Consider the following 20964-nt stretch of genomic DNA (forward strand, 5'->3'; position numbering starts at 1 on the left):
CCGAGGTCGTGAAAGGCGCTATAGAAATGCAAGTCTTTCTTTTTTTTTCTTTAAGATAAGGGGGCTTCATGAATAGCAATTATATTATATATGTTTTAATACAACTGACTGGCTTACTTGGCCACTTTAGAGGGGCATTACGATCCGCTCATGTATTGTGCGACTAGAGTCACCTGTTGGCCAGACAATTAGGGGTTACGGGGAGCGGGCAGGGACGTGGACGTGAGTCTAGGTTCGGATCAGCCATGATCCTATTGAATGGCAGAGCAGGCCCGAGGGGCCGTATGGCCTACTCCTGCTCCTACTTCTTATGTTCTTATGTAGGGTAGAGGTGGCAGGTTCCATTTCCTGAAGGGCATGAGTGAATGGGCTGTGTTTCTGCTGACAATCTGGCAGTTTTCGCCGTCATCATTCCCCAGCACCAACCCACAAATGACCATCTTTACAGAATTCGGTTTCACAACTTGGCCCGGCGGACTTGAGCCCGCAACCTCTGGGTTGCCAGCCCAATACCAATAACCACCGACAAACTGCCAAATCCAATCTAGTGCAGGGCGGCGCCAAGGCTCGAAAAGGTGAAAAAAAAAAGAGAGGATGCGATGAATTGAGAAGTTGTATAGATTGCAGCAAGAAGGAAAGAACGAGGTGGGTAAGGAGCGTCGAGACTTTGAAATTGGAGCTTGACGCAGGAATTGCTGGACGAAAAAAGACCAGGGCGCGTCTAGTTCACCTGCTACCGTCCCAGTTAGTCGCCTGATGCAACAATAATGGAGCTGTTGACTAATCACGGCAATCGATCTCCAATCATTAGTCTGCAACTGACCCAGACATGAGGCGATGTAAGAATAAAAATCTATGTTTTGTATGTGTGATGGACTCGAGCTATTACTATAAGATGTATGTAATAAAGATGAATTTAATGTGTATGGATCTCCTCTGGGTAAGGCAACGGCGCGAAACTTAACAAAGGAATCTTGCGTAACAGGATATCCCCCACAGAGACACCATCGAAACTCACCATCGAAGCTCACCATCGAAACTCAACAGCCATTAAAAGGTGTCAACAAACAATTAACTTAAGCAAGAAATGGCACCAGCCACTGCAGACATGTTCAAAGGAAAGCCAATCAAGAACTGCCATGGGGTCTTAGCAATTTAGACTAGAGACAATGGCCCAGAAATTCGGGTCTCCACGGGTGAGTACGCACGGGGTACTCACCCGTAAGCCCAATGGAAGTGCCGATTTCCTGCATGCACTGCGCATGTGCGGGAAACCGGCACTTCCGTTCCCCTGAAAGAAGGGGTTCAGAGGTCGAACGCGTGCGCAGGAGAGGCAGCACGTGCGCATCGAACTTGTGTTTTTTTGCAGGTTTTCCCGGGAGGGTAAGTCTCCAGAAGTTAGACATATAAAAAGCAGTCGTAAGGCCTGCTTTTTACAAGGTAAGTGGTGAATTAATTAAAAGTAAAACATTTTTTCCACAGGTTTATTATTTTTAAATACTTTAAAGATACGTTTATTTTTAGCCCCGTTAGAAAATGTAATTAATTTTTTCAAAAATTTAAATTATTGTTTAAAATAGTTATTTCATGTAATTTATAGTTACTTTAAAAATGTGATTTTTAAAAATTTATTTGAAGTTTTAGTGATGTTTTGGGGCTTATAGTATTTATGAATGAAGCATTCCCTGCTACCATTGGCTCTCCATGGCCCACGTGATCCCAGGGGACACATCGAACTAACTGCGCCCCTGGGATACGCAAGCACTGCGCGCCGGCAGTTGGAGGAGGCCCAGGATCGGAATCCCACGCAGGCCCACAGCTCAACCGGCCGGCGTGCAAGGTAAGTGCAGGTCGGGGGCTTGCACCCGCGGGAAGCCCCCGACCCGAATTTCTGGGCCATTGGACTTAAAAAGATATAAGGTAAGGAACCCAAAGGCTCTCTCTCTCTCTCTCTCTGATTGACCACACGGAAAAACAAGAAGGCCACCCTATACAGACCAGACCAAGGAGCAAGGAAAAAGGCTGCGTGCATTGCTTGACTCAGGGAAGTACAAGTCTGTGTAAATCTAACCCAATACCTTACCTGTTGTAATCGAGTAGGGTCCATAAACACCAGTAGGCTATTGTTTTGATGTGCATGAGTGTGTGTGTTTAATAAACTTGCATGAGTGTGTGTGTTTAATAAACTTGCATGAGTGTGTGTGTTTAATAAACTTATTCCAAATTGGTTCAAAAGAATTGGTCTTGCTGTCAATTTAATGCCAGTCGAAATAAAAAGCTTACAGCGAGGAAAACCCCCAGTGGTGGAGAGCTTTGGGGACCATGGGTCCAATGTCCTGAGCATGCTACACCTGCCACATGTCACGCCTGACTTTAGCTCACATCAGAGATCCGTGTGCAAAGAGCTGATCTCTGAACGCAGGCGCTGTAGGAGAGCAGGGGCTTTGAGTCAGTGTAAAGCCGTTGCTTAGTGTTCCTTATAAACAGAAGCCAATTAGTTTTACGTACAATTTACAGCACAGAAACAGGCCATATGGTCCAAATGGTCCGTGCCGGTGTTTATGCTCCACACCAGCCTCCTCCCAATCCCTTCTTCATCTTGCCCTATCAGCATATCCTTCTATTCCTTTCTCCCTCGTGTGTTTATCGAGCTTCCCCTTAAATGTATCTGTGCTATTTGCCTCAACTACCCTATGTGGTTGAGAATATAAAACAAGCAGAAGATGGCAGAGATTATTGAATGTAAATATCATCTGCAGGCACACCCCTTACTCTGGATACCACACAACGAGCTTGGGGCTGCCTACATTCAAGTGAAGCCACTCAGAACCTATGTCCCCAGCTTCAAGGTGCTTTATTTCAAGATGGTTCAGCTCTCTGCGTCCTTCTGCAGAATCTAAGTTCCATTGTAGTTTCCCTATCGACTGGAACTCTGTGCTGAATAAGCGTTATACTATTGGATGCATTCTGTTGAACGTCATACCGTGCGATGGACAGTTGCTCCCATGTTGAAGAGGAGTTCATGTACTGGGAACAAACAGGAAGGCGGCACAGTTGCACAAATGATGATGAAAGAGAAACAGCGAGTGCTGGAAACCTAAAATAAAAAAGGGGAAGGTCTACAGCAGCTCGACGGTGTGTGAAAGTGAAGAGTCCGGTTACTGGGATTCATCAGAGATTCGGAATCGGAGACCTGGTGTTGATTTATCACTGGAATCCCTAATCTGTCTTCTCTTTTGCAGGAGAACAGGAATTTTCCCAGAATGTTCTGTGTTTAACTTCACCTGGTGAGCAATTCTGGATGAGCAAAAATTTTCTCCAATTAAATATTGGGAAGACCGAAGCCATTGTTTTCGATCCCCGCCACAAACTCTGTTCCCTAGCCACCGACTCCATCCCTCTCCCTAACATCTGTCTGAGGCTGAACCACACTGTTCGCAACCTTGGGGTCATATTTGACCCGGAAATGAGCTTCCGACCACATATCCGCAGCATAACTAAGACCGCCTATTTCCACCTCCGTAACATCGCCCGTCTCCACCCCGCCTCAGCTCATCCGCTGCTGAAACCCTCACCCATGCCTTTGTTGCCTCTAGACTTGACTATTCCAACACACTCCTGGCTGGCCTCCCACATTCTACCCCACGTAAACTTCAGGTCATCCAAAACTCGGCTGCCCGTGTCCTAACTCGCACCAAGTCCCGTTCACCCATCACCCCTGTGCTCGCTGACCTACATAGGCTCCTGGTTAAGCAGCGCCTCGATTTCAAAATTCTCATCCTTGTTTTCAAATCCCTCCATGACCTCGCCCCTCCCTACCTCTGTAATCTCCTTCAGCCCCACAAACCCCCCCCCCCACCCCCCCCCCCCCCGAGATATCTGTACTCCTCTAATTCTGCCCTCTTGAGCATCCCTGATTATAATCGCTCAACCTTCTGTTGCCTAGGCCCTAAGCTCTGGAATTCGATAAGGTCCCGCATAAGAGATTAGCGTGTAAAGTTAAGGCACATGGGATTGGGGGCAAGGTACTGACTTGGATAGAGAACTGGTTGGCAGACAGAAAGCAAAGAGTTGGAATAAACGGGTCTTTTTCCGAGTGGCAGGCAGTGACTAGTGGGGTACCGCAAGGATCGGTCCTTGGACCCCAGCTATTCACAATATATATTCATGATCTAGACAAGGGAACTAGATGTAATATCTCCAAATTTGCAGATGACACAAAGCTGGGTGGGCGTGTGTGCTGTGAGGAGGATGCCAAGAAACTCCAGGATGATTTGGACAGGTTGGGTGATTGGGCAGAAGCATGGCAGATGCAATATAACGTGGATAAATGTGAGGTTATCCACTTTGGTAGCAAAAACAGGAAGGCAGATTATTATCTGAATGGCAATAGATTGGGAGAAGGGGAAGTGCAACGAGACCTGGGTGTCCTTGTGCACCAGTCGCTGAAGGTAAGCATGCAGGTGCAGCAGGCGGTTAAGAAGGCAAATGGTATGTTGGCCTTCGTAGCGAGAGGGTTTGAGTACAGGAACAAGGATGTCTTGCTGCAGTTGTACAGGGCCTTGGTGAGACCACATCTTGAGTATTGTGTGCAGTTTTGGTCGCCTTATCTGAGGAAGGATGTTCTTGCCATGGAAGGAGTTCAGCGAAGATTCACCAGGCTGATACCTGGGATGGCAGGAATGACGTTTGAGGAGAGATTGGGTCGATTGGGCTTGTACTCGCTGGAGTTTAGAAGAATGAGAGGGGATCTAATCGAAACTTATAAAATTCTAACAGGACTGGACAGACTAGATGCAGGAAGGATGTTCCCGATGGTCGGGGAGTCCAGAACCAGGGGTCACAGTCTAAGGATAAGGGGTAAGCCATTTAGGACAGAGATGAGGAGGAATTTCTTCACCCAGAGAGTGGTGAACCTGTGGAATTCTCTACCACAGAAGGCAGTAGAGGCCAATTCATTAAATATATTCAAGAAGGAGTTGGATATATTTCTCAAGGCTAAAGGGATCAAGGGGTATGGGGAGAAAGCAGGGACAGGGTAGTGAATTTGGATGATCAGCCATGATCGCATTGAATGGCGGAGCAGGCTCGAGGGGCCGAATGGCCTACTCCTGCTCCTATCTTCTATGTTTCAATGAATTCCCTGCCTAAACATGTCCGCCTCACCACCTCTCTTTTCTCCTTTAAGATGCTCCTTAAAACCTACCTCTTTGACCAAGCTTTTGGTCACCTGCCCTAATTTATCCTTATGTGGATCGGTGTCAAATTTTTTGTCTTAAAATACTTCCGTGAAGCGCCTTGGGACGTTTTACTACATTAAAGGCGCTATATAAATACAAGTTGTTGTTGTTATCGGTGATGGCAGCTGAAGTGGTTGAGGCGAATAGCACAGATGCATTTAAGGGGAAGCTAGTTAAGTACATGAGGGAGAAAGGAATAGAAGGATATGCTGATAGGGTGAGATAAAGTAAGGTGGGAGGAGGCTCGAGTGGAGCATAAACACCAGTTGGACCGAATGGCCTGTTTCTATGTTGTAAATTCTATGTAATTCCACTGGAGTTTTATGGGTGGAACAGACATGCATTCATCCTGGACCCAGATACTCTCAGTCCCTGGGTACAGTGACTGGGCGCTAACTTACGGTACGATCTTCTCTCCTGCTTCCTTGGCCTGCAGCAGTTGGGACAGCGAATAGGCCGCAGCCTCCACCACAGCTCCGTGAGGTGACTGAAAGAGACAGACAATGCCTTAGGAACACGTAACATTTAGAGACCGGCTCTTACGCGAAGAAACGTCCCAAGGTACTTGGCAATCAGAACAGCTGAGGTTGAGACAGAAGTGAGGGGAAGCACAGTCATAAAGAGATTAATTTTGAGGATGTTTTTGAAGGAGGAGCCAAGCGATGGGGCAAAGAGGATTAAAGAAGGAGGAAAAAGAAACAATTTGCATTTCTATAGCGCCTTTCATGACCATGGGACGTCCCAAAGCGCTTTACAGCCAATGAAGTACTTTTGAAGTATGTTATAACGTAGGAAACGTAGCAGCCAATTTCCACACAGCAAGTTCCCACAAACAACAATGTGATTCTGACCAGAGAATCTGTTTTTAGTGATGTTGAGGGATAAATATTGGCCAGTACACCGGGAGAACTCCCCTGCTCTTCTTCAAAATAGTGCCACGGGATCTTTTCCGTCCACCTGAGAGAGCAGACGGGGCCTCGGTTGAACATCTCATCTGAAAGACGGCACCTCCGACAGTGCAGCACTCCCTCAGCACCGCACTGAAATGTCAGCCTGGATTATGTCTCAAGTCTCTGGACTGGGACTTGAACCCACGGCCTTCTGACTCAGAGTTTAAGAAGAGATATCCAGAGTGCAGTGATGTTGCGGCTGAAGACTCTGCCAGGAATGGGAGTGCAGTTGTTCAGAGTCGGAATGGAGAAAGGTGCAAGCTGGGACACAGGACTGGAGAGGATCCCAAAGGTAGGATGGAGCGAGGCCATGGAGAGATTTGAAGTGGAGCGCAAGGACTTTAAGGTCAATGCTCAGGAGCAGGAGGAGGGTGTGGGAATGACAACACCGAGTCGGTCGGTGGGGGATCGGCAAGGGGAGAGGTGATTTGTGTGCAGGATAGGAGGCAGGTCACAGAGTCCCGGATGATTTGGCCTTTGTGTAGATTACAACTAGAGCATGAGGAGCACACTGGCGAAATTAAACCACGAGATGAAGGTGTGGGTGAGGGTTTTGGCGATGGACGGATCAGAGTAAGGGTGCAAGGAGGCAACCTTTCAGAGAGGAAGGGAGCGGTCTTGGCAACAGGCTGGATGTGGGGTTTGAGGCTCCAGTTGAACAGGGACATGGGCTGGGAGCTGTGGGTGGTTATCATTTAGTAGTGTGTCACATTTCGGCCAACTGACTGCAGCTCTAATTATTTAGATCCTTTTCTACAGGCGAGAGAAAAAGACTTGCATTTCTATAGCGCCTTTCGCGGCCACCAGACGTCCCAAAGTGCTTTACAGCCAATGAAGTACAGGTAGACTACCTTTTATCCAAACTTCCGAAAACCGAAACCCTCTAAAAACCGAAGGTTTTTTCGTTCAGCGTAAGTCGTGCGCACGACATGACCAGAGTGGCGCACGACCCCGACCCCCGCCGACGATCCCCCGCCGACCCCGACTCCCGCCGACCCCCCCGCGGACCCCCGCCGACCCCCCCCGCCGACCCCGACTCCCGCCGACCCCCCCCCCCCGCCGACCCACCCCCGACAAATTTCCCAGTCTTATAAAATACCTTCCGAAATCCGAAATTTTCCGAAAGCCGAAACACGGCTGGTCCCGAGGTTTTCGGATAAAGGATAGTCTACCTGTACTTTTGAAGTGTGGTCACTGTTGTAATGTAGGAAACGCGGCAGTCAATTTGCACACAGGAAGCTCCCACAAACAGCAATGTGCTAATGACCAGATACAGGAAACTTCGCGATATCCGGCACCGACAGGACCGAGCTGCTGCCGATCTATCAAAACTTCCGGATAGACCAGCGCTAATGTTGAAGGATATGGAGGTTTTCATCTCCGTATCGGACAACAAACACTGTTGCTTAGCAACAGCTTGTAAACACTCGGCCCGTACCTTGGAAGCGTCTCTGAAGCTGTTGCTAAGCTACAGAGACGCTTTCCAGAGCCTGACTGTTAAAAAAAGTGCGAGAAGAAAAAAAACCTAACCAAAACGGCTGCTGATTTCTGCCGTTAGATCGAGGTTTCCGGGGGGCATACAACCTGCGGATAAACCAAAGTTTCCCGTAATCTGTTTTAGTGATGTTGAGAACTCCCCTGCTCTTCTCTTTTACGTCCACCTGAGGGGGCAGACGGGGCCTCGGTTTAACGTCTCATCTGAAAGACGGCACCTGCGACAGTGCAGCACTCACTCAGCACTGCGCTGGGAGTGTCAGCCTGGATTTTTGTGCTGAAGTCTCTGGAGTGGGACTTGGCTCAGAGGCGAGGGTGCTACCAACTGAGCCATGGCTGACACATATCAACTCCATTGACTCATTATAATAGACGCTGACACGTGCTTTTATTGAGCATGAGATATGAGGTGCGCTGAGTGGGGATAAAATCATCAAGAACAAACTTACAGAGGAGGTTTCCCAGGAGGATACCAGGGATGAGGGACTTCTGTTATGTGGAGAGTTTGGACGAGCTGGAATTGTTCTCCTTAAAACAGAAATGGTTACGGGGAGACCCAATATAGGTATTCAAAATTATGAGGTTTTGATAGAGCAAGTAGGGAGAAACTGTTTCCTCTGGCAAGTGGTCATAGATTTAAAATAATTGGCAAAAGAACTAGAAATGAGGAGAAATTTCTTCACACAGAGGGTTGTTAAGATCTGGAACGCACTACCTGAAAGTGTGGTGGAAACAGATTCCACAGAAACTTTCAAAAGGCAACTGGACATGTGCTTGAAGAGGACTAATTGGCAGGGTTACGGGGGAAAAACCTGGGGTTTGGGACTAAAGTGGACAGCTCTTTTAAAGAGCTGTAGGTATAGGCTGTAAGATTCGATGATGAAAAATATATAAATGATCGAATTATAGGATTCTATGATTTATATATTTTTTCTCATTCTCGGGATGGGGGCGTCGCTGGCAAGGCCAGCATTTATTGCCCATCCCTAACAGCCCCCGAGAAGGTGGTGGTGAGCCGCCTTCTTGAACCGCTGCAGTCCGTGCGGTGAAGGTGCTCCCACACTGCTGTTAGGGAGGGAGTTCCAGGATTTTGACCCAGCGACAATGAGGGAACAGGTCCGGATGGTGTGTGTGAGACTTGGAGGGGACCCTGGAGGCGATGGTGTTCCCTCAGTGCTGTTAGGGAGGGAGTTCCAGGATTTTGACCCAGCGACGATGAGGGAACAGGTCCGGATGGTGTGTGAATTGGAGGGGAACCTGGAGGCGATGGTGTTCCCACAGTGCCGTTAGGGAGGGAGCTCCAGGATTTTGACCCAGTGACGATGAGGGAATAGGTCCGGATGGTGTGTGAATTGGAGGGGAACCTGGAGGCGATGTGTTCCCATACACCTGCTGCCCTTGTCCTTGAAGGAGGAGGTCGTGGGTTTGGGATATTGCACCTGATCGTGTTCTCAGTAAGTCCCTAAGAGATTTACAATCAATAAATTGCTTTTAAACTGTTGCCACTGTCGTTTCACGGCAGCCAAATTATGCACAAACAGCAAATGACAGAAATATATTTTTATTGGTGTTGGTTATGGGTGAAACATTGCCCTGAACGTTGGGAGAACTCCCTGCTCTTCTTCGAAACAGTGCCATGGGATTTTTACGCCCACCTGAGTGGGCAAAATTGGTTTAATTTTCAACAGTACGTTGATTCCCTTTAATACGTATTCAACCTGAAAAGACGGCACTACCGACAGTGCAGCACTCCATCAGTACTGCACGGAGTGTCAGCCTAAAGTATGCGTTCAAGTCCATACCAGCGTTTGAACCCACAACCTGCCGGCTCAGAGGCAAGATTGCTACCAATTGCGCCAGGCTGTATTAATCTAATACAGGGGAGACTCTTTCCGCAGGAGGTCGATCCCCTCGCGATGCATTTAACCAGAAAACAGTTCAACCGGATGCGTCAGCTGTGGCTCAGTGGGTAGCACCCTCGCCTCCGCGTCAGGCTGTGGGTTCAATTCCCACTCCAGAGACTTGAGCACAAAACTCTAGGACTGACACTTCCCAATGCAGTACTGAGAGAGGATGAGACGTTAAACCGAGGTCCCGTCTGCTCTCTCAGGTGGATGTAAAAGATCCTGGTGTGCCGGGGGCAATGCTTATCCCTCAATCAACATCTCCAAAAAAACAGATTATCTGGTCATTACTATACTGCTGTTTGTGGGAGCTTGCTGTGCAGAAATTGGCTGCCGTGTTTCCTACATTACAACAGTGACGATACTTCAAAACTACGCCATTGGCTGTAAGGCGCTTTGGGACGTCCTGAGGTTGTGAAAGGCGCTATAGAAATGCAGGTTTTTCTTTGTTTTTAACAGTTCCACTGCAATGGTTTTTAAACCTCTCTGCACAGGGGGGGGGGAAATCACCTGTGAAAACTGACACACTCCCAGGGCTCCCTGTCCCAATGTCAAAAATATATGGTCAGTTAACCATTAAGGAAAAGCAATGCAGTCAGGGCAGAATTCTTTCACTAGAACAGAACAGAATAACACTGCCAGTAAGTCAACAGGAATATACAGAAAAAAATGTATAGAATGCAGAGTGCTTGAGACACTGGCCTCGCAAAATGCCCAGCCCCAGAGAGACTGAAATCAGATGGCCTTTCAGCATCCACCCCCACCTCCGGGGGTCCGGTGACCCCAATCCGAATACGTGGCTAAATATTTCGGTAACGTAGTGCTGAATTAGAAATATTTTCATTTGCAGTTAATGTTAAGTTTTTGGTAATTACATCTCACCTGCAAACAGGTCGCCAACGCCTGGATCACACCTTGTGCCAGGAGCTGATTCCGAGCGGCTTCATTCTCCGCTGCCAGGTTCCCAAGTACGTACAGACAGAGCTCCTGCAAAAACAAAGTGTTGCCAAAAAAAAAATAAAGGGCTTCATATCAGAACCAGATGGCGCCAATACACTTTGCAAACAGCTGCCCAGAGACCTTCCAGGCTCTCCGATGGTTCACTTGGTAAGTTCAATCCCCGGTGTGGGAATAAGAACATAAGAAATAGGAGCAGGAATAGGCCACTTGGCCCCTCGAGCCTGTTCCGCCATTCAATAAGATCATGGCCAATCTTGGGCTCAAAGCCACTTCCCCGCCCGCTCCCCATAACCCTTCACTCCCTTATCTTGCAAAAATCTGTCTATCTCCACCTTAAATGTATTTAATGACCCAGCCTCCACGGCTCTCTGGGGCAGAGAATTCCACAGATTTACGACCCTCTGAGAGAAGAAATTCCTCCTCATCTCAGTTCTAAAAGGGCGACCCTTTATTCTGAAACTGTGCCCCCGAGTTCTAGATTCCCCCACGAGGGGAAACATCCTCTCTGCATCTACCTTGTCGAGCCCCCTCAGTATCTTATATGTTTCAATAAGATCACCTCTCATTCTTCTAAATTCCAATGAGTATAGGCCCAGCCTGCTCAACCTTTCTTCATAAGTCAACCCCCTCATCTCAGGAATCAACCGAGTGAATCGTCTCTGAATGAGACACTTATCGGTGTGCCACTGAGATACTTATCGGTACCGGTGCCCTGTTCAAACACTGGTCACATAATAGACCATGAAACATCAGGGGGTAGATGTACCTGGGTTGAGGATGTTTATGAGGCAGTGTGGGGTTCAACAGGCCATGTGGGGAACAGTAATTGAAACAATTGTACACAGGAATATTAGGAGGCGGCCATTCAGCCCCTGAAGTGTCAGTCTGGATTATGTGCTCTGGAGCGGGGGGCTTGTACCCTTTTGACTCGGAGACAAGAGCGCTACCCAGCGAGCCACTGCTGACACCGAAGAACATGGTAAGCAGCGTTTTACGGAATTCTGTTCTACAGTCGCACGCTTACCGTGAACTTTGCGCTCTGGCCCGAGAGGTAGGTGAGGAGGTATGGCGTCGCTGGCAAACACACAAGCGAGATGCTGGGGTCGTCTGCTTGGGAGAGTTCGAGCAAACACTGCGCGGCCTCAAGCTGAACCGATGCCAGGTTGCTGGTGAAGAGGCCGACGAGGACGTGTATACTGTTCTCAAACCTACACAGGGGGAAAAATACAACACGGAGCTGGTCACTTTCACAGGACCTTCGGTTTTATCTGGCTAACAGACCATACGGTCTCTCTCTGATCATTCGTGTGGATTATGTGTCCGTCAGGTGAGGGATGCAAGCGCTGTAAGGAATTAAAAAAGACTTGCATTTATACAGCGCCTTTCACGACCACCAGACATCCCAAAGCGCTTTACAGCCAATGAAGTATTTTTGAAGTGTAGTCACTGTTGGAATGTAGGAAACGTGACACAGCAAGCTCCCACAAACAGCAATGTGATAATGGCCAGATCATTTTTAGTGATGTTGATTGAAGGATAAATATTGGCCCAGGACACCGGGGAGAACTCCTATGCTCTTCTTCGAAACAGTGGCCATGGGATCTTTTGCATCCACCTGAGAGAGCAGACGGGGCCTCGGTTTTAACGTCTCATCCGAAAGACGGCACCTCCGACAGTGCAGCTTTTAACCCACTGAACCACCCAGTCTCCCGGGTCTGCTTTTCTCTGGCAGGCAGCTGTCAAGTTCCACTCGACAGTTCCGTAAACCTGGATGGAAGGGTTAACTGATAAACCCGCTGAAGGGCCAAGGCCCAGAGTGCCGGAGAGCACCAAGCTGTTAAACTGAATTTGATAAGTCTCTTGATATGTGGGCTGGCACCGGGGGTGGGGAAATGATCACGAAAGCTGCCAGGTTGTGGTTAAAAAGCCAACTGACGTCCTTCAGGGAAGGGAATTTGACACCGCAACAAATGCTCCCTTCAAGCTGCGCGGCCACTCGGCGCTGTGCAGCTCCCGCGCAGCCGGCTCACTAGCTTTTAAAAACCGCGCATGTGCTCAATGTTCTCTACATGGGCCACGCAGCTCTCTGCCGGTCCCATGCAAAACTGTGAGTGGGCCACGCAGCCCCTTAAAGGGGCCACGCATGCAAAAATAAATGAAAGGGAACATTGACCACAACCTGGTCTGGCCTACCCTCGACTCCGGTCCCACACTACGTGGCTGACTCGAGGCTCCTTGAATTGGCCTGGCAAGGCACTCAGTTGTATGAAGGCGAATGCCCACCGCAGCACCTTCTCAGCCCAATTCGGGATGGGCAAATTAAAAGGAAAAAGGACCAGGAAGTAGATGAGGTTGTAGTTAGATGGTGCTGAAAGTGCGTGGACTGTTGGAGAAAGCAAACATGTCATTAAAGTACCAGTACCTGACAAACATCTGCTGCACCTCCTTCAGTTGGAGCACTTGGCGTAGAGAGCGCAAAGCGGCAAGACGCTCGTCCGATCCGTGCCGAATCCTCTGGTACAGCTGTGAAACCTATGGCGATTGGGAACACAAGGCATGTTGGGTTGGATATGTTAGCAAGACAGTTACCCACCACGAAAGTGCTTAAAATCGCGCCGGCCATTCTGGGAAACGGCAGCCAATATTCAGGCAGCTGGTATCCAGACCCACTGTCCAGACGGACAGAATCATGGGACGCACTCAACGTAAAGAACCAACGCCTCATCACTGACCCAACAGCAGAGGTCCCCGGCTTCGACCTCCCTCGAAGACAGTGGACAGTGCTCAACTGAATTCGCACAGGGCACGGACGATGCAGCCACCTGCTCCACAGGTGGACAATGAGGGATGACATGAAGTGCGGCTGTGGCCATGAGTCCCAGACCGTGGAACACGTCACATCAACCTGCCCACTGAGATCTGTTGCGCGAGGCCCCTCATTTCTCCACTCGGCATCACAGGAGGCCATTGAATGGACAGCCAAACCCGACATCCCATTATACGCTTTTCCCGTCACACGAAACAACAACAGTTACACGTTAAAATTAAAAACGCGAGATCGCTCTTCAAAATGTTTTTCAGGTACACCGCCTGCCGTACGTGTGGACTGATTGCATCTCACCTCCTCCTGAGTGACTGAGGTCTCTCTGATCTCCATGTCCTCGCCATCGCCCTGCAGACCCCTCGGCACTCTCTTGCTAACCAGCTGCTTCTCCTTCCGCGCTTTCCTCAGAGCTGTAGGCCAAAGGGAAATTATGAATAACCTTTAAGTCGTGATGCCGCGCAATCACATTACCGTATAGCAATTTAGGGTCGCGCAAAAAGCTTGCAGAGTAATTAGGCGAGTTTATTTAATGTACTGGCACCAACACCAGAGGAAACATTCGCACATGTGCCAACAAACAGTGTGTATTGCACTTAAATAGTAGCGATAAGGTAATCGCAGATTATAACTTCAAAATACAAGAAGAATGTAGGACCAAACAATGTAAATAGAAAGGAGTGAAAAGTCAATTTACATCGAATTTACACACAGAAACAAACCCTTCGGCCCAATGCTCCACACGAGCCTCCTCCCATCTCACCCATCGACATATCCTTCTGTTCTCTTCTCCCTCGTGTTTATCCAGCTTCCCCTTAAATGCATCTGTCTGCCTTAACCAAGCGTGAGAGGTGATCTCATTGAAACATACAAGATTCTGAGGGGGGATTGACAGGGTCGATGCTGAGAGGCTGTTTCCCCCTGGCTGGAGTGTCTAGAACCAGGGGTCACAGTCTCAGAATAAGGGGTCGGCCATTTAGGACTGAGATGAGGAGGAATTTCTTCACCCAGAGGGCGGTGAATCTTTGGAATTCTCTACCCCCAGAGGGCTGTGGAGGCTCAGTCGGTGAGTATATTCACTGCTGAAATCGCTAGATTTTTGGACTCTCGGGGAATCGAGGGATATGGGGATCGGGCAGGAAAGTGGAGTTGAGGTAGAAGATCAGCCATGATCTTATTGAATGGAGCAGGCTCGCAGGGCCGAATGGCCGACTCCTGCTCCTAATTCTTATGTACCCGTTATGGTAGCGAGTTCCGCATTCTAACCACTCTCCTGGTAAAGAAGTTTCTCCTGAATTCCCTGTTGGATTTATTAGTGACTATTTTATATTTATGGCCCCTAGTTCTGGTCTCCCCCACAGGTGAAATCACCTTCTCTATGTCTACCCTACAAAACTCTTCCATAATCCTGACGACCTCTGTCAGGTCACCCCTCGGCCTTCTCTTTTTAAACAGATATGACATAAACTTCAAGAACGATAGAAGATTGCAATAATATTCCTGAGGTTCCTCAAATTATAACTAGATGCCACGATGGGAGAGTCAATGTACTTGGAGGGGTGAACGTCTGTGGGCCAAGACTGCCCAAAAAGCGAGTCATTTCAGGGCCCTTACAGCCAGTCAGTTTTCAGGCTACCCGAGTCCCGGAGGTGAGTCGGCCATCGTCTGACTACTCGGCTTCTTGGCGCTGTCGGAAGTCGGAACACCTCACTAACAGGAGTCTGACTCTCCCGCGCTGTAGGCGAGTACCCAATTACTGTATACTGCACATTGCTTGATTTTTTAATTTTTGTTTGTTAAAAATAGCCTCGGTAGATAACCCTCTCCGTCATGCGGAATTTTGAATCAACCGGCACCATCCCGGTCCCGTCGGTGCCGGATACCAAAGAGTTTCCTGCATATAGCGCCTTTCACAACCACCGGGCCTCACAAAGCACATTACAGCCGATGAAGTTTTTTTTTGCAGTGTAGTCACTGCTGTAATGCAGCAGCCAATTTGCGGACAGCAAGCTCCCACAAACAGCAACGTGATAATGCCAGACGTTGATTGAGGGGTAAATATCAGCCAGGGCACCGGGTAGAACTCCCCTGCTCTTCTTCGAAATAGTGCCATGGGATCTTTTACGTCCACCTGAGAGAGCAGACGGGGCCTCGGTTTAACGTCACATCCGAAAGACGGCACTTCCGACAGCGCAGCACTCCCTCAGTGCAGCACTGAAGTGTCAGCTTAGATTTTTGTGCTCAGGTCTCTGGAGAGGGACTTGAATCCACAACCTTCTGACTCGGAGGCGAGAGAGAGAGAGCTACCCACTGAGGCACGGCTGACACTTAGTGTTGGAACAGTTTAAGGTGATAAATTAAGAGCATCACACAAGTACCGTATGGCAAATTGAATACAAGTAAATTTTATCCAATAGCCCATTGGCACCAATTGTTAGAAGTCTGCCCTGTGATTTTAATCGCTCCACCATTGGCGGCCATGCCTTCAGCTACCTCGGCTCTAGAATTCCTTCCCATACCTCTCCGCCTCTCTCTCCTCCTTTAAGACAATCCTTGAAACCGACCTCTTTGACCAAACTTTTGGTCACCTGACCCGAATATCTCCATATGTGGCTCGGTGTCAGATTTTGTTTGATTACATTCCCCTTGGGACTTTTCACTACGTTAAAGGCGCTATATAAATACAAGTTGTTGTGATGACAATGTAAGTCCCAGACACTGGGTTACAGTCACATATTCATAAAGAGGAGTTGGAAATTATTAATAGTGTTGGTTTTACATTGTACAGACAGGATTCTGAGTGTAACGATCGTCTTAAATTGCTCCCAACACCATCCTCACCAGTAACAGAATCACAGCAACTGCGTGAGCATTTAACACACCCGCCATTCAGCATTACTTCAAACCCTCATTTTCAGCTCTCGTCAAATTCGCAATGAATTTAAAGATTTTTATTATTTCCTCATTTGAACCTGGAGGAAGTTCAGCAAACTGCGAGTAGGAAAGCTGATGGCAATCTCGATTGTAGGTCACAGCTTTTGATGTAAACCAGTGACAGGGGGAATCCCTCGCTCCCAGTGACAGAGGCCCCGGGCTCCCGGACGCTCAATCCCCGGGCTCCCGGACGCTCAATCCCCGGGCTCCCGGACGCTCAATCCCCGGGCTCCCGGACGCTCAATCCCCGGGCTCCCGGACGCTCAATCCCCGGGCTCCCGGACGCTAAATCCCCGGGCTCCCGGACGCTCAATCCCCGGGCTCCCGGACGCTCAATCCCCGGGCTCCCGGGCGCTCAATCCCCGGGCTCCCGGACGCTCAATCCCCGGGCTCCCGGACGCTCAATCCCCGGGCTCCCGGACGCTCAATCCCCGGGCTCCCGGACGCTCAATCCCCGGGCTCCCGGACGCTCAAACCCCGGGCTCCCGGACGCTCAATCCCCGGGCTCCCGGACGCTCAATCCCCGGGCTCCCGGACGCTCAATCCCCGGGCTCCCGGACGCTCAATCCCCGGGCTCCCGGACGCTCAATCCCCGGGCTCCCGGACGCTCAATCCCCGGGCTCCCGGGCGCTCAATGCCCGGGCTCAATGTCAGCTGTGGCTCAGTGGGTAGCACGCTATCTCGCCTCTGAGTCAGAAGGTTGTGGGTTCAAGTCCCACTCCAGAGACTTGAGCACAAAAATCTACGCTGACACTCCCAGTGCAGTACTGAGGGAGCGCCGCACTGTCGGAGGGGCAGTACTGAGGGAGCGCCGCACTGTCGGAGGGGCAGCACTGAGGGAGCGCCGCACTGTCGGAGGGGCAGCACTGAGGGAGCGCCGCACTGGTGGAGGTGTCGTCTTTCGAATGAGACGTTAAACTGAGGCCCCATCTGCCCTCTCAGGTGGACGTAAAAGATCCCATAGCACTATTTCATAGAAGAAGCTGATATATAGTAATGACCTGAACTGGGTATACAGGGCATAATTTCAAAGTTTGCAAAGATGACACAAAACTCGGAAATGTAGTAAACAGTCAGGAGGACAGTAACAGACGTAAGGAGATTATCCGGTCTTTACCACATTGCTATTTACGGGAACTTGCTGTCCGCAAATCAGCTGCTGCGATTCCTACATTACAACAGCGACTACACTTCAAAAAAGGGTCCTTCATTGGCTGTGAAGCGCTTTGGGACGACCCGAGGTGGATTTACGAGAATGGTTCCAGGGACGAGGGACTTCAGTGACATGGAGAGGCTGGAGGAGCGGGGGTTGTTCTCCTTACAGCAGAGAAGGTTGAGAGGAGATTTGATAGAGGTGTTCAAAATCAAGAGGGGGTTTGGACAGAGTAGAGAGAGAGAAACTGTTCCCATTGGCAGAAGGGTGGCGAACCAGGGGACACAGATTTAAAGTGATTAGTAAAATATCCGAAGGCGACATGAGGAAAAACCTTTTTACGCAGCGAGTGGTTATGATCTGGAATGCACTGCCTGATAGTTGGTGGAGGCAGTTTCAATCATGGCTCTCAAAAGGGAATTGGAGAAATACCTGAAGGTAAACAGGGGGACTGGGACTCGCTAAAGCCCTCTTGCAGGGAGCCAGCAAAGGTTTGACGGGCCTCCTGTGCTGTAACCATTCTACGTCGTGAAAGGCGAGATATAAATGTATGCTCAGGCCAACATCCCCAGCATCGAAGCTTTGACCACGCTCGATCAGCTCCGATGGACGGGTCACATTGTCTGCAGGCCCTATACGAGACTCCCAAAACAAGCGCTCGGCTCGGAGCTCCGACACGGCAAGAGAGCCCCAGGTGGGCAAAGGAAATGCTTCAAGGACACCCTCAAAGCCTCCTTGAAAAAGTGCAACATTCGCACCGACACCTGGGAATCCCTGGCCCAAGACCGCGCAAAGTGCAGGAGAAGCTTCCGGGACGGCGCTGAACACCTCGAGTCTCTTCGCCGGGAGCAAGCGGAAGCCAAGCGCAGGCAGCGCAAGGGGCGCACATCAACCCAAGCGGCGCACATCAACCCAAGCACCCCACCCACCTGCCCTTTCAACCACCTTCTGCCCCACCTGTGACAGAGACTGTAGGTCCTGCATTGGACTCATCAGTCACCTGAGAACTCATTTTTAGTGTGGAAGCAAGTCATCCTCGGTTCCGAGGGACTGCCTAAGAGAAGAAATATAAATGCGTGCTTTTTCTTTCTTCCACTCAATCCTCGGGCTCCCGGTCACTCACCCCGCTCCTGCTGCCGCCTCCGGGCTTTAAGCTCCTCTACCTCGAACCCCCGGCCCCGGCTGCGGCCTCCTCTCCCCCGCAGCATGTCTGCGGCCTGCGGTCTCCCGGGGCAACCGCCTTCCTCCCAATACAGCGCCGCCTGCAGCCCGGGAGGATTCCTCCCATCACAGCGCCGCCTGCAGCCCGGGAGGATTCCTCCCCACACAGCGCCGCCTGCAGCCCGGGAGGATTTCTCCCAACACAGCGCCGCCTGCAGCCCGGGAGGATTCCTCCCGCCACAGCGCCCTCTGCAGCCCGGGAGGATTCCTCCCAACACAGCGCCGCCTGCAGCCTGGGAGGATTCCTCCCAGCACAGCGCCGCCTGCAGCCCGGGAGGATTCCTCCGCACACAGCGCCACCTGCAGCCCGGGAGGATTCCTCCCAACACAGCGCCCTCTGCAGTCGGGGAGGATTTCTCCCGCCACAGCGCCGCCTGCAGCCCGGGAGGATTCCTCCAACCACAGCGCCACCTGCAGCCCGGGATGACTCCTCCCAACACAGCGCCGCCTGCAGCCCGGGAGGATTCCTCCCGCCAAAGCGCCGCCTGCAGCCCGGGAGGATTCCTCCCGCCACAGCGCCCTCTGCAGCCCGGGAGGATTCCTCCCAACACAGCGCCGCCTGCAGCCCGGGAGGATTCCTCCCGCCAAAGCGCCGCCTGCAGCCCGGGAGGATTCCTCCCGCCACAGCGCCCTCTGCAGCCAGGGAGGATTCCTCCCAACACAGCGCCCTCTGCAGCCCGGGAGGACTCCTCCCATCACAGCGCCGCCTGGAGCCCGGGAGGATTCCGCCCAACACACCGCCCTCCGCAGCCCGGTAGAATTCCTCCCAACACAGCGCCCTCTGCAGCCCGGGAGGATTCCTCCCAACACAGCGCCGCCTGCAGCCCGGGGGATTCCTCCCAACACAGCGCCGCCTGCAGCCCGGGAGGATTCCTCCAACCACAGCGCCACCTGCAGCCCGGGATGATTCCTCCCGCCATAGCGCCGCCTGCACCCCGGGAGGATTCCTCTGGCTACGGCCCCCCCTGCAGTTCGGGAGGATTCCTCCCGCCACTGCGCCCGCTGCAGCCCGGGAGGATTCCTCCGGCCACAGCGCCCCCTGCAGCCCGGGAGGATTCCTCCCAACACTGCGCCGTCTGCAGCCCGGGGGATTCCTCCCAACACAGCGCCGCCTGCAGCCCGGGAGGATTCCTCCAACCACAGCGCCACCTGCAGCCCGGGAGGATTCCTCCCAATACAGCGCCGCCTGCAGCCCGGGAGGATTCCTCCCAATACAGCGCCGCCTGCAGCCTGGGAGGATTCCTCCCAACACAGCGCCGCCTGCAGCCCGGGAGGATTCCTCCCCTTAAAGCGCTCCCTGCAGCCCGGGAGGATTCCTCCCGCCACAGCGCCGCCTGCAGCCCGGGGGATTTCTCCCAACACAGCGCCGCCTGCAGCCCGAGAGGATTCCTCCCGCCACAGCGCCGCCTGCAGCCCGGGAGGTTTCCTCCCAACACAGCGCCGCCTGCAGCCCGGGGGATTTCTCCCAACACAGCGCCGCCTGCAGCCCGGGAGGATTCCTCCCGCTACAGCGCCCTCTGCAGCCCGGGAGGATTCCTCCCGCCATAGCGCCGCCTGCAGCCCGGGAGGATTCCTCCGGCCACGGCCCCCCCTGCAGTTCGGGAGGATTCCTCCCGCCACAGCGCCCTCTGCAGCCCGGGAGGATTCGTCCCGCCACAGCGCCCCCTGCAGCCCGGGAGGATTCCTCCCGCCACAGCGCCGCCTGCAGCCCGGGAGGATTCCTCCCGGTACAGCGCCCCCTGCAGCCCGGGAGGATTCCTCCCGCTGCAGCGCCGCCTGCAGCCCGGGAGGATTCCTCCCGGCACAGCGCCCCCTGCAGCCCGGGAGGATTCCTCCCAACACAGCGCCGCCTGCAGCCCGAGAGGATTCCTGCCCCTATAGCACAGCCTGCAGCCCGGGAGGATTCCTCCCAACACAGCGCCGCCTGCAGCCCGGGAGGATTCCTCCCGCCACAGCGCCCCCTGCAACCTGGGAGGATTCCTCCCAACACAGCGCCGCCTGCAGCCCGGGAGGATTCCTCCCAACACAGCGCCGACTGCAGCCCGGGAGGATTCCTCCACCTATAGCGTCCCCTGCAGCCCGGGAGGATTCCTCACGCCACAGCGCCGCCTGCAGCCCGGGAGGATTCCTCCCAACACAGCGCCGCCTGCAGCCCGAGAGGATTCCTCCCCCTATAGCACAGCCTGCAGCCCGGGAGGATTCCTCCCATCACAGCGCCGCCTGCAGCCCAGGAGGATTCCTCCCGCTACAGCGCCGCCTGCAGCCCGGGAGGATTCCTCCCGCCACA

General features: G+C 51.9%; 1 protein-coding gene across 2 annotated transcripts in view; it reads right to left on the reverse strand.

Moving 5' to 3' along the window:
• Positions 1-18739, reverse strand: part of tmco6 (transmembrane and coiled-coil domains 6) — a 47635-nt gene extending 28896 nt beyond the window's left edge. For both annotated transcript variants that reach the window (XR_015079406.1, XM_085995997.1), the window contains exons 1-6: positions 18580-18739; positions 13670-13782; positions 12971-13080; positions 11573-11756; positions 10471-10575; positions 5642-5727 (exon numbers count right to left, since the gene is read on the reverse strand). Coding sequence is in view for 1 of the 2 variants with exons in the window: in XM_085995997.1 (XP_085852123.1) it covers positions 5642-5727; positions 10471-10575; positions 11573-11756; positions 12971-13080; positions 13670-13782; positions 18580-18664 (683 nt within the window). In the remaining variant the exon portion in view is untranslated. The remainder of the gene's footprint in view (positions 1-5641; positions 5728-10470; positions 10576-11572; positions 11757-12970; positions 13081-13669; positions 13783-18579) is intronic.
• Positions 18740-20964: the final 2225 nt, after the last annotated feature.

This window comes from Somniosus microcephalus, chromosome 8 (assembly GCF_052327205.1).
Source record: "Somniosus microcephalus isolate GS21.2 chromosome 8, FLI_Smic_1.0, whole genome shotgun sequence".
NCBI lineage: Eukaryota > Metazoa > Chordata > Chondrichthyes > Squaliformes > Somniosidae > Somniosus > Somniosus microcephalus.